The sequence below is a fragment of the Argopecten irradians genome, chromosome 16 (assembly GCF_041381155.1).
Source record: "Argopecten irradians isolate NY chromosome 16, Ai_NY, whole genome shotgun sequence".
Taxonomy (NCBI): Eukaryota; Metazoa; Mollusca; class Bivalvia; order Pectinida; family Pectinidae; genus Argopecten; species Argopecten irradians.
Window position 1 is genome coordinate 4543652 of NC_091149.1, and position 13544 is coordinate 4557195.

A 13544-nucleotide genomic window follows, 5' to 3' on the forward strand; every position below is an offset into this window, starting at 1 on the left:
CTCTTCTTGATTTATGAGTATGAAAATAATGGTACATATTACAGATTACGATAATATTACTAATGACCTCAGAATGAAGAATAATGCTAGAAAGTTAAAAAAAACCTCTAAACCTGATTATATGTACTTTATTTTGTCAAATTGATGACATCAGAATGACAAACACCAGTGAAAGTCTTATATACTCATCATAAACTTTCTATTTTGGCATTTTAGCTAAAGACTGGAGATGTGATTATGTGATCACGTGACAATCCTTGCGTCTTACAAGTTTCTTAAATGTCTTAAACGTGTCCACTAATCCTTCAAATCTGGGGTAATATGAAGCTGAAATAATGTTTACAATCGGATTCAGTTTTACTGGATATCATCATATAATACCTTACTCTCAGCTTCTGGTATCTTCAGGACAGATAAATAGAGGCCTTAATTGTGTGGGTTTTTTTTTTATTTTGGAAAGTCATCTGTACTGACTTTATATTCAGTTGGTAGAACGCACACCTTTGTATTGTTTAACTATTTAAATGTAAGGCGTTCCGCTTAACTTTAAAGTCTTCATATGTTCAGAACTTAAGTGATATATACACCAACATGTTTCCGGTGGCTGCAACTATCTTCCGGTCGTTTACCATTGTAGATGCAATAATATTCCGACCAATTGTCTTTTCGGATTTTCTTGACGTCAATTTCTCTTCAAAATTCCCCGGAGTATCTTCGCCAAGTTGAGTGATTGACAGGTTTTTGTCTTTTCCACTGACAATGAAGAAGGACACACTTGGACTGCAGGCAAGAGTATACACATTCGGCAGACGTTCACCCTCTAACATCGAAACGGTTCGCATCATGTGACCAATATCATTCAGGATAAATAGACATTTTAAACCGAAATCGGAGACTAATATATACCCATTCTTGTTAATGACAACCTTCATGGGATATCCGAAGTAGGCATCCATGTTGACGATAGTTCCAGGTTCGTTTACTGTTGCTGCTTGTCCTGAGAATCGCATCAGACAACTCTCAGGTGAAGGAGCGTCCATTTTTGTACCTTCAGGATAAGGGGCCATGCAGACCACTAGACTGTCGTCTTCAGGTGAAACAGCGAGTCCTCGTGGATAAAGTGTTTTAAAGACACAAAATTCAGTCAACTGAAAAATAAACAAAAATTAATCATTTGATTGATTTTCCAAATATGTCTGTTATATAAGATAAATTATGTCACATTAATTTCAGTGGTAATCTTGTTGTGAATAAATAATATTACTGTAAAATATGTCGTTTATTTTCAAGATAAATCGTTTTTATGATCCTTTGTGTGTTCAGTTGAAGAATTATTTATATGTTAGGAAATGTCTTTTTTCTATAAAAAAAAAATGCTATGCTTTCTGTCTGGTTTTTTTTCCTCCACCTTCTAAACCTAAAACGTCCTCAGACGCCTCTGGCTGCTACATATAATAAGACATAGAACAAAAGAAAATGTTGGAAAATTAAATAAATCAATCGTGCGTTTACTTAATGTTCTATACAAATGGTAACTATCGTTATGATTAAAAACAAATTTAGAAAGAAACTAACAAGGAACATGTATATACAAAGATTTGGACCGACAGATGTAAAATAAGTTTTGGGTTATTTGGTTCAATGTCTTATAAACAGGTCATTTAAGGGCGTAAGTGGTAATATATCTAGATTTCTTTTTTTTCAAAATTGTCCGGACACATAAACAACGCCTCAAAAGAAATAAAAGAACAAAATAACATCTATATACATTGTTGATACTGTAATAAGTAATATTTTAAGTTTAAGTAATATTTTTTCTGTTGAACGAAATCCTTAACTTTGAATCTACATCAAAAGGTAACTCAAATAAAAATCATATAAATAAATTCTTGTCTCATTAGCATCGCGTAACGAACACTTTTATGTGTTTTTGAATGAATGTTATAGTGTATTTGATCATGTATCTGTAATGTAGACTTACAGGAATATCATATATTTCTGTCCTATTCTAAGGTGACCCAATTACACATCTGCTTCCTGAAATACTTTTATCAATTTGTTCCAAAAAGAAAATTATGTGATAAAATCAAATTTCAACAATGTGTAAAGATAAGTATCCTTATGATAGGTAGCACTCAGACCCGGAAAAAGATGGTCGCTGACGTGCGAAATGAAACGTTTTGTAATCATCTATTTTCATGTATACCTAAGCTTAAATAAAAATTCTTGTTTCGTTAAACAAACATTAACGAGAATGGGCCATGTTTTACTATACGAATTATGAACACCTCTGTATAAAGATCACATACTTTAGGTGGTTTTTAAAAGGTTAAAAGGTCGTGAATGACTAATTTCAATTGCCCAAATTCTGTAAAGGAGGAAGCTTAGGTTTCTTTTTCTCCGGGGAGGTTTTTTTATCCTTTTTTATTTTTTTGTTTGTGTCATTTTGTTTGTTTGTTTGCTTTGGGTTTTCTGGGGTTTTAAAAAAGAAAGATTCTTATTACTTATAAGATGGAAATGATACATAAGTTGCCATCACACAGGAGGGGATCCATTCAACTAGTCACTTTCATACTTTCATATTTAAATTTAAAAGGCACGGTGTAAATTGCATGGTTCAAGCAGAAGAAAACTAACTAAATGCAAGAAAACATGAAACTTCATAATACTGCATTTGTAATCCCAGGCCTATTTTTGAATTGAGGCATTTTAAGCTGTAAAGTTTCAGATGGTTTGAGATAGAGTTCAGCGTAAACAAATGCTAATTTTTGGACTATTATGGAACTAACTATCATTCGAAAAGGTTTGTATAACTAAGAAATGTCCTGAATTTAATTGCCTTTTTTTGACTGCTTGAAACCTGTTTCAATAAGCACATGAATACCAGTATGTTTGTTTGTACAGTACAGTTGTGTAGAATATCAATATGACAAATACATGGACGCACAATTTTACCTCTCAACCACAGTTAGATTCCAGACAATGTAAAAATCGGGGTTTTTATGGGTTTTTTTTTTTTGTTTACTTTTTTTTTTATATTTTAACATTTTTTTTGTTTATTTTGATTTTTTTATATATATATATTTGTTAATGTTCGCCAAAACACGTGATGAATAACCTCATAACATACTCACAATAACCCGACTTTTTATTTAGAAATCCTACCTCCATATTTGTTGACAGCCTGAGAATCTTTCTTCGCTGGGGACATGATATATAGAGAGTTCCTGCCTCAGATACCGCCAGGCTATCCACTGGTCCACACCGAGTATCCAACTTCATCACCTGCTCCTTTCGATGATCATATAGGGCGATCCAAGAACATGGAGTAAAGGCTACGTAAAGAAAATCTCCCGGGGCCGCTGCTATTCTTCCCACACGCCTGCAAACCTTGCATGGGCAAGTGAGTTTCACTTGAGAGTCCACTCGTATATCAAGCATTGTTAGTGCGTTTTCAGTTTGTGTAAGATCAGAGGGTTGCTTCCTTGTGATCAATTTGTCCGCTATCTCTTTTAATCGGAATCGGTTTGGGACGTCATCTGCGCTCGGTGATTTCGGAATCTTCGATAAGTCCTCTCCCGATTTCCAGTTTTCACATTCCACTAACTGATATATATCACTTTCACTGACGGATCGCTGCGTCTTAAGCTTCCTATGGTTTGAATTTATAGGTTCTGTTTGATGTTCTGATAACCTAGAATGTGCGACAAGCTCTTCAAGTTGGTTCACCTCTATTTCTAATTCTCTGAGCTTCATTCTATAAAGATGTTGCAAATATTCAGGATCCTGATGGTTGTCAATTTGTTCAAATTCGACGTCTTTCAGTGAGTTTATATCAGTGATTTCTTCAAATTCAGTTTCTGCGTTATTTAAGGCGTACCATGATTCATCCGTATGTAGTGCCACGCCTCTCGTCTCACTCTCAACAGGAGCTTCTAGGTTGAGTATATCAATATGAGACACATCATCATCACGGTCATTACTGTTTAACTGACTGTAGTCCGTAGTATCCACTTCATTGGTTCTGTCGTATATAGCAGTCGATGATGACTGTCCATGCACTATTTCGTCCAGTTGTGGCCTATCAAAGTCTGTTTTGGTAATGTTGCCATCCTCAGAATCAACACGGAATATGCTGTCTTGGCGAAAGCAGCTATTTAACGCGCCGCGCTTTTCAAGCATGTTACTGCACATGGGACCTGATTTTGGTGACAGCGATTGACCAAGTTGAAAACGAGATTCTTCTGATGCCGTGTTTTGTGTTCTAATTTGCGACTCATCCAAATCGTCAACAGGTGGCGTGTCAAGTTCTAGAGAATAATCAATAAGTCTAGGTTGGATATTCTTCGGGTTAAAATCTGAACGAAAAATGTCGTCACTGAAAAAACTGTCAAGATCATTTGATATAGTTTGTTTTCTTATCCCATTGATTTCGCTGGTGCATTTATGTTGACTTTCATTAAATGTGTTCCCGATTGCATATCTAATGCTGTCATTACAGAAAGTGTCGTCGTCATCGGACAATTCTCCCGTGTTATCCTCATCTTCGGAGTTATTTTCAGAAAAGGAGATCAAGTCACGGGGTTTCTCCATTCTGTTTGAAACTAGAAAAATAAAATATTAAAAAATATTAAAAAGTAATGTTCATTTTGTATGAAATTTTATAAACGAGTGTAAGAAGTTTTAATATTTGCGAGCTTTAGCAAGGAAAAAATTAAACGAGATTCATAAAATCCCATATAAAATAAACACAAATATAAGATACTTCTCATCGCATAACAAGAACGACCTATATGTCAAAGAATCTCACGTCAAAATGAATTACGAAAATTCAGCGATGCCGTCATTTTGTCCCGCCGTCCTCGGAATCCTATCATCACGTCATTTTTCCTGACGTCATTTTATTCTTTCTGCCATGACGTCATTATAAAATTTCCGGCCAATGAAATTCTCACCAGGTTATATTACACTAGTGACATATGCAAACATATTACATGGGCGAAATCACTGGATATCAGGCGTATTAAGCGATTTGTTGTTTTACAGTATATTTGATGGGAGAAGGTTTATATTATAAGTCTCATTTATTTACGTGGATATGAAGGATAGAGATCATCTACGCATAAAATGCTGTAAAACCTCAGGGTTGCCATTCCCCTCCTCCCCGAGGGTAGGATATCCCTATCCTTCATATCCACACACGAAAGAGTATTTTCCTCTCATACCACGACGTTTAAATGCAATTTTACAACTTTGATATTTTTGAATTGAAATTGGTCCCAAAAAGTGACTGCAAGACAAATTTTCATACATGAAGATTGTGTAATATTTTTTTTAATTTTTTATTTTCAAAAGGCATTTCATCAATACTATACATATATATACAATGTGAAGTAACATATATAAGTATCAAACAAGACTTCATTGATCTGCACACATTCATAAATAAGATTTGGAGAGATATTAATGTATAGTACTGAGTTTTATGACTGGGAGACAGAGGTAAAGCAAGAAAGTAGTGGAGTGAGCGGTAGGGAGACTGTGATCGGAGAAAGAGAGAGAGAGAGAGGGGGAGGGGGGGGGGGAGGGGGGTAAAGGGTTTGATAGTGTGCATCTTAAAACTATTTGTAAATAATAAGCGTCACATCAATAATTTTTCAAAACAAAAATATTTAAGTGATGGGAAAGTTAATAACATGAATAAAAAGTTGATGTTGGTATATGAACAAAAAAAAACCGTCAAGGTTAAGCCAGGTTTACTATTTTCATCCACTTTTTCCATTCAAAATTTAATTTCTCTATATAAGCTTGATCTTTTCCGTATGCGATATGTTTCTGTACAGCATGGAGATCTTTGATGCAGTTTACCAATCTCATTACATTCAAAGAATTTTGAAAACATCTAGTTCTATAAATATACTGTTTAATCACAAGGATAATTTCATTATCAATCCTGTTGTATATACCATTTTGTCTAAAAAGTCCAAAAAGCATTGTTTCTTTATTGATAGAGAATGGTAAGTAAAGGATATCCAGTAGACACTCAAAATCAGTTAAAAAAGCTTGTACTTCGGTACATTCCCAAAAAATATGAGTAATTGTCTCCCTTTCTACAGAGCAGAACACACAGTGAGGATTATTAGAGAGACCTACTTTACAAAGATAAGAATTTGTTGTTAAGATGTGGTGTGAAATTCTGTATTGTAGCCACTGCAATTTAGTATTATGAGTAATTCGAAATGGAGTATTATAAATCTTTTTCCATGAATCCTGGTCATAATCAAATAATTCACCCCATTTACTCTGGCCAGTGATATTCGTTTCATTTTGAATAAGAATTTTATAGAAATCTTGAGATCCACGAGTCCTTTTCAGAATTATTTCCAATTGTAATGGTGTTGATGGAAAAATAACTTGTGTATTACTATTAGGAAAAGGGTGTATATTAAGGTAGTTTTTAATGTTCAAGATTAATCCATGATATTCGAGAAAATTACAAATTCTACCATGAATTTCACAAAATTCGTTAAAAGAGAAGAATGATTCAATAGTGTTATCTTTAATCAAATCCTGTATATACATTATTCCTTTATTAAAAAGTCTTTGATAAAAAATAGTTTTGTTCCCTAAAATTATATAATTTCATTATACCATATAGGTGATTTTAACACATTGAATTTATACTTATTAGATTTAAACAATTTACTTCTTAAATTATACCAAGCTTTTGTGTAATATTTAATGAAAACCTGATGTTTGCTTATTTTAGATAATAAAACCTGCATAGTTTCTGAAAAAAAAAATCAAACTCAGAGAAAATAGTAATTTTATTGACGCCGTGACGTCATGAGGCTGTATTACATGGGTAGTCATGTGACGTGAGACAGTGTTCTACGTGAGAGCAGCCAATAGTACAACCGTAGGCATGTGAGAAATATGTAGTTTCGAAGAATGTGACAAAATATGCAGGAAACTGTATTATAGTTTACATGTATATGTTTTAGTGTTTTATCTAGTTCAAATACAATAAAGTTTCTTTTTCTACAAATAAAATAATGAAATATGGAGAAAGGAAAATATTATACAAATATTTCATGGGTTACTGTGCTCTAGTTCATAATATCTAACCCGAGGTGATGGTAATCAACAAATGTTATATTGCACGAGGCCAAAGGCCGAGTGCAATATAACATTTGTTGATTACCATCACCGAGGGGTAAATATTATAAACTAGAGCACAGTAACCATGGAATATTTGTTTTATTACATAATCACCAGTTTTTCAGTTGAATATTTTTTTATAAAACGAATACGACAATCACTTAACAAAATCACCAACACCGTACCGTACGGAAAAAAGCCCACGTACGTCACGTTGTAACTCCGGTTTGGATGTCTTATTGTCTGTTTTCACATTATTAGACCTGCTTGCAGCCTTTTGATATAATACATTCATCGTGTCCGTCCTTTACTCGGTACAGTAAAAGTCTACATGACGTGCTTGATTCGAGATCTATAAATCCAGCGCGAAATTGAACGTGAACCTTTGTGACGTCATAATAACGTAACTCACTGTTACTCGCAATTCCTCGGAAGTTTTCTACAAAACTAGACAACAACAGCGAGGTGTTCCTAAAGGCGTGCAATATAACATCTCGAACCGTGCAATATAACGTTTCCATGGAAGCGTGCAATATAACTTCGAACCGTGCAATATAACAAGGTTTTATTGAACGGTCGGTGTAATAGTTGAAAATATTATATTTCTTCATATATAGATTGGTGTAAACAAATTATGTAATAAATTGTTATATACATGTTATATGGGTTGGTTTTTTTCTCAGGGAGGGGGTACAATATGTTTGCTTGAATAATGTGATTTTGTAACAAAATATCAAAAAGGTGAATTATTAATTTTAGAATTTCATTCAAACAAAATATATTAATACTTCAACAGTGTGTATAAGTGCATGGGAATGTTAAATTTTAATAGGCCATTAATGTCCATTGGGTTATCAATAGATGTATGTCGGTGTTAACGACTATTAAAGAAAAATCGAAAATGTAAATTGTAATTGAAAACTGACAACGACAATGTAAATTGTAATTCAAGACCGATAACGAAAATGTAAATTGTAATTGAAAACTGACAACGACTATGTAAATTGTAGTTCAAGACCGATAACGAAAATGTAAATTGTAATTGAAGACCAACAACTACAATTAAATTGTAATTGAAGACAAACATCGAAAATGTAAATTGTCATTGAAGACCAATATCGAAAATGTAAATTGTAATGGAACACCAACATCGAAAATGTAAATTGTAATGGAAAACCGACAACGATAATGTAAATTGTAATTGAAGACCGATCCGATGCCTGATAAACAATATGAAACACAGGTACGCTTTTCTGCCATTAAAATGGCGTAAATAGTAATTGGTTACAATTACAAATCATCGTAAACAAACTCCGTACATAGCGTTAATTTCATGTTGATACAATTGTTCAGATTGTCCGAGAACTGGAAACATTCAATAAGTCAACAATCATAAATATTTAAAGGTTTTTTTTATGCACACTCATTTAAATACGTGTCCATTAATTTAATTATAAAATGGAAGCGTTCTCACTTCTTTTCTTTTTGTGTGATAATTTCTAATCTTTCAAAAATAAAAATAAACAATTAAATAAATAAAATAATTATAAATAAAATAACAAAGACATACCTTGAATCTTAATCAGTTTCCTCCAAAATATTTTTCTTCCGTTACATTAAGATGTAAATATATTATATGTTATCTGGAGGTATGTGTTTACATGATAACAAAGGAACAATGAACACACTTATTGGTAGTACATTGAAATAGATTACTCCAGCACCTATAACCACAAAGCGGTGTGTGTTCTAAAATAAGCAATTATATACAGCTGTTCTATATACGTATTCTGACTTACGGAAATAGAGCATCGCGTATCACTTTGTTGTTCCGGTCGGGTGACGCTGACTTCGTGTTTCCTCGCCAAATATAGATATTATTAATTTTTCCGTTATATTACATGTTAAAATGTAATAATGCTTTCTTCCTCATATACACATCTACACCAATACACCTTAATCTCACCCACGTATTAGAATTTTGTGTAAATACTCTGGTATTTCTAAAGAACAATGCATAATTGATTTGTTTTCTTTTTCTGAAAGCATATACAGTTGCGAACAACATTTCATAACATCGAGGCATCATCTGATTTTTTTGCACGAAAATATCGAAGATCCAATCTTTTTGACACTGTTAAGAAGGTTAGTGAAAGGTCAATATTGATGAGGTAAAAATAGAATTTTAGATCAACCTCATGAAATCAAAAGGAAGTAAACTAGTGTACTTCCTTTTAGGGACTGAAGTGAGAGGGACTATAAAATATTTTGAAGAAAACAAAAACAAAGAAAAGAGAAATCTTCGTGTAAAGGAGGATGACTTTAATCTCAAATAATGTTAAATGATTTTAGCAGCATTTGTTTGTTTGTTTGATTAATTGGCGTCCTATTAACAGCCAGGGTCATGTAAGGACGGTCTCCTTTGTATATGGTGTGTTGGATGTATGTTTTGGGAGACTGCGGTATGCTCGTGTTTTGTCTTCTTGTATAGCCTTGTATGCCCTTTTTATAGTGCTATATCACTGAAGCATGCTGCCGAAGATACCAAGCAACACACCCCACCCAGTTACATTACACTGAAAACGGGCAAACCAGTCGTCCCACTCCCTTTATGCTGAGCGTCAAGCAGGAGTAGAAACTACCATTTTAGTAGACTATGGTGGTTAGTAGCAATATCAATGAATTTCATGAAGCATTATTTTTAATTAAGGACAAATTTATAAGAAATAATACATGTATATAGAAATATAATTATAGTGGAGTGTCACTACGTGATGTGATCACTAAAGGGATTTCTACATTGTGCTTATGAATCTTATATTTCTACCATTTTGTAGTGTATTTTGTTCCTACTAATTGCAGTTATGAATACATGAACTGAAAAAAGCACGAAATTTAGACGATGCTAAGATAAAAGCATAGCGTTAATAGGATAAAAGATCATTACCCCAATTTTACTGTTGTTTTATATGTCTATCCGTGGTTCAGTATCGACCACGAAAACAACAGTCACGACAAATATTTCATATTGTAAAGTGCAATTTTGTTTTTGTATTTCCAATACAACTTTTCCTCTACTCTTTTTAGACGAACATATTATAACATCTTTTTTTTAATTATTCGATAAATGACAAAACTCATTATACATATAATTGTACCAAATAATACATATAGTTGTACCAAACAATTCGTCTTATAGCCAATGATATAAGCCATGTCATAGTTTTGGATATGTCATTAGTGTAATGAAATAGCGGTGTAAATGTGTAAATTCGAGATATAGGTTGCTATAGTTAAGTGATAAAATTATCTTAAACTCGTCTCGAAGTTTTTTGATTTTGTATTATTTATTTTTTTTTTTTTTTTTCATTTTTTTATTTCAATTTTTTATGAAATAAGTCTAAGAATTTGTTTATTTTTGTGAGCCTTGATGAGCCAAAATAAAGACTTAAAGACAAGTTTCATAAACTCTCATACTCATTAAAGATCCTTCATATATGTATATATGTGGATGACATAAATTTATCTAGACACGGTTTAGCGGCGGATATGGAACGAATTGTGTTCAGAAGGGGTAGTACTGAGACAAACTTCCGTGTATAGAAAGAGGTCATGACCCCATATAACCTTTTCTATTCTATATTGAAGGCAATCAAATATAGGTCAATTTGATCCTATTCAATCCAGACTATGTTAACAAGTACTTAAAGTAGTGTATAGTTTCACTTCCGTTCTACCAAGGATTTAAATGGATTTGTCACTTGGGGTTTTAGACGAATACATTGCGAGCGCTTTTGTTTTTGTGCACTGATCGTGACGTTGGGCAACGACTTATTTCCCTTTTGTTTCCACCGACGCAATCTTTGATGTAGCTTGCAAGTGCGAGGGTTACCGTCGTACTTTCCGAAGCGGGCCGTCTTTTCATGAGATTTCATATTTTTCTATTGAAAATTAAAGACCTTTTTTTCTAAATCTCCCTTCCTTAAATCTTCTCTTTTCATGAGATTTCATATTTTTCTATTGAAAATTAAAGACATTTTTTTCTAAATCTTCCTTCCTTAAAACAAGTAATAGACATGGTGAAATGTATTAAGCTTTACATTTGACTGTTTCATTTGACTCGATAAGACAAGTATTTATTGAGAAAAATGGTTTTCATTCCCGGTTCATGGGCGTCTTGCGTGGTGTTTAGTAGTGTAAAGATTCAGTGACAATTCCTTCTGACTTATGACACCTTGGTTCTGCGTAAAGTTCAATCATGGTGGTCATTTAAAATCGACCGAACACATTAGAAGTGCGTATATATACATGTATGTATTTAAAAGATGTGCTTCATTGAGATAATGAGGATTTACTTTCTTTAAATCTGACTGACTCAACTGCCAACAACTACGAGCAGCACACTCCGCTGTTACATAGGCATTGAACGTCTTTCAGTTGGCATTCATAGCCAATATAAATGGCAACTGGACAAAAGCAAATTCCATGAAGCGTGCTAGCGATTCATGTTGGATATGTCCCTGTCAAGTTAGCATTCGTATTGACTATGAATGCCAACTGACAGACGTTCAATGCTTATATTTACATTTGGTTACAATTTTATGTTGACATACCAAGGGATTTTGCATCTATAATGAACTAATCATTCGTTAAGGATGGAACAGCTATTTGAACAGCCGTTTTCCGTGATAGATGGCACGACAATTGTGACGTCACAATAATAATGACGTCATAATAAGAGATTGAAGTTCATAGTCTTTATGACTGCCAACTGCGCTTGGTAAAGGTTACATAGTGGGACTGCAGTGAAAATGTAAATATGACATTATACGTCTTGTCATCTCAAATGTTCAACCTTAACCAAAGGAACCATTAGTATCTACATCGAATTTCTCGGAAAACTATAAGAAAAGTGATTTTCTCACATACCTACACGTTTAATACTGCCATGTCTAGGGCAATACACTCGTGTCGCCTTAAGCTGTATTGTATGACTACCAATGCAATAAAACCTCGTAATGTCACAGCGTCAACAAAATTACTATTTCCTCGGGTTTAACACCATATTGTGACCTTGGGAAGAATATCCCTATCATTCATATCTACATATGAAAGAGTCTTATAATATTTAATAGTTGCACTTTATTTTCAGTAAGCTGAATTCCAGATAAATAGAAATAAAGCTTTAACAAATCATGTGACACTTTTCAATTAGATATGCAAGATTAAAACGTGTATTGCATATTGGATAACTGACATTTTTATAGAGACAAAAGTAAGATCTACAAAATAATAAGAAATTAATTAATTGTATATAAGCTTACTGTGAATTCACGAAAGTTTATTTCACCCAACGTCTTCTTTTCTTGTTGTATGTAAAAAATCTTGTTTCCACGGAACGATTATGCATTTAATACCAAATAGGGAATGGATTGCGCTTTTATGTTAACCATGCTTGTATGGAGCAATTCCTCTAAGAATATATTCTATGAGGCGCGTTAGTGCCCCATATTGAATATATTCTTAGAGGAATTGCTCCATACAAGCATGGTTAACACAAAAGCGAAATCCAATCCCTATATTTACACTCATACGACTTTTTTTATTTATATTTTATGCTATAAAATCGTCATTTAAATTTGAAGTAATTATTCAATAAAAGTCGGTCAAAAGTGGGAGGAGCTAACTCAATTGAACAGCGAAAGATGACTCTTCACGTAAGGTAGAATTATTCATCCGCGACGACAATAAAGTTCAATTTTTCACGGTAAAATAAACATGACAAATAAAGTAAATTTCAGAGAAAATTTTATTTCATCAGATCAGAACTTTAAATATATATTAAATTTTACTAAAAGTTAATATATAGCGTAATAACATAAAGATTTTGTACTCGACCACATGTGTGAACTCGGTGACCGTTTTTGTGCAGCGATGCGAAGCTGACGTACGCTTACACACTGGAGTTTGCCGAAGTTGTCAAAACACCGATGTTCAAGTAGCTCAACGTGTTTGAGATTGTCGTCTGACTTGACGATATTACATCCTTGTGAGCCATGTGATTATATTATCTACGCTTAGATCCATCGCCATCTACAGACGGAACATTTTCACTTGTGTTCGATGGGTACAATGTATTTGTGGTGACGCGTAACTGTCAATACGTGGATTACTAGCGGTGCATGTTTTATAATACACATGATTAAATTCTCAAAGAACAAAGACAAGAGGATATGTTTATAACTGACCTCTGTCAGAGGGTCTCACGCCCGTCCACCCCAAAGACGCGATCGTAGGATGAACACAGACACAGAGGTAATGTTTACATTTGACAGCACTGCACGTCGCCCCGGTCGGGATATTTTTCCCGTTTCTTTATACAA

The 13544-nt window shown here is 33.6% G+C and overlaps 1 protein-coding gene across 1 annotated transcript; it reads right to left on the bottom strand.

Moving 5' to 3' along the window:
- Nucleotides 1-113: 113 nt before the first annotated feature.
- Nucleotides 114-9194, bottom strand: LOC138310281 (uncharacterized). The gene is made up of 3 exons (XM_069251418.1): nt 8732-9194; nt 3166-4604; nt 114-1148 (listed from the first exon to the last, which is right to left on the bottom strand). Exons 2-3 carry the CDS (start codon nt 4591-4593, stop codon nt 564-566), a joined length of 2013 nt encoding a protein of 670 aa, XP_069107519.1. The 5' UTR covers nt 4594-4604; nt 8732-9194; the 3' UTR covers nt 114-563.
- Between the last annotated feature and the right edge of the window lie 4350 nt (nt 9195-13544).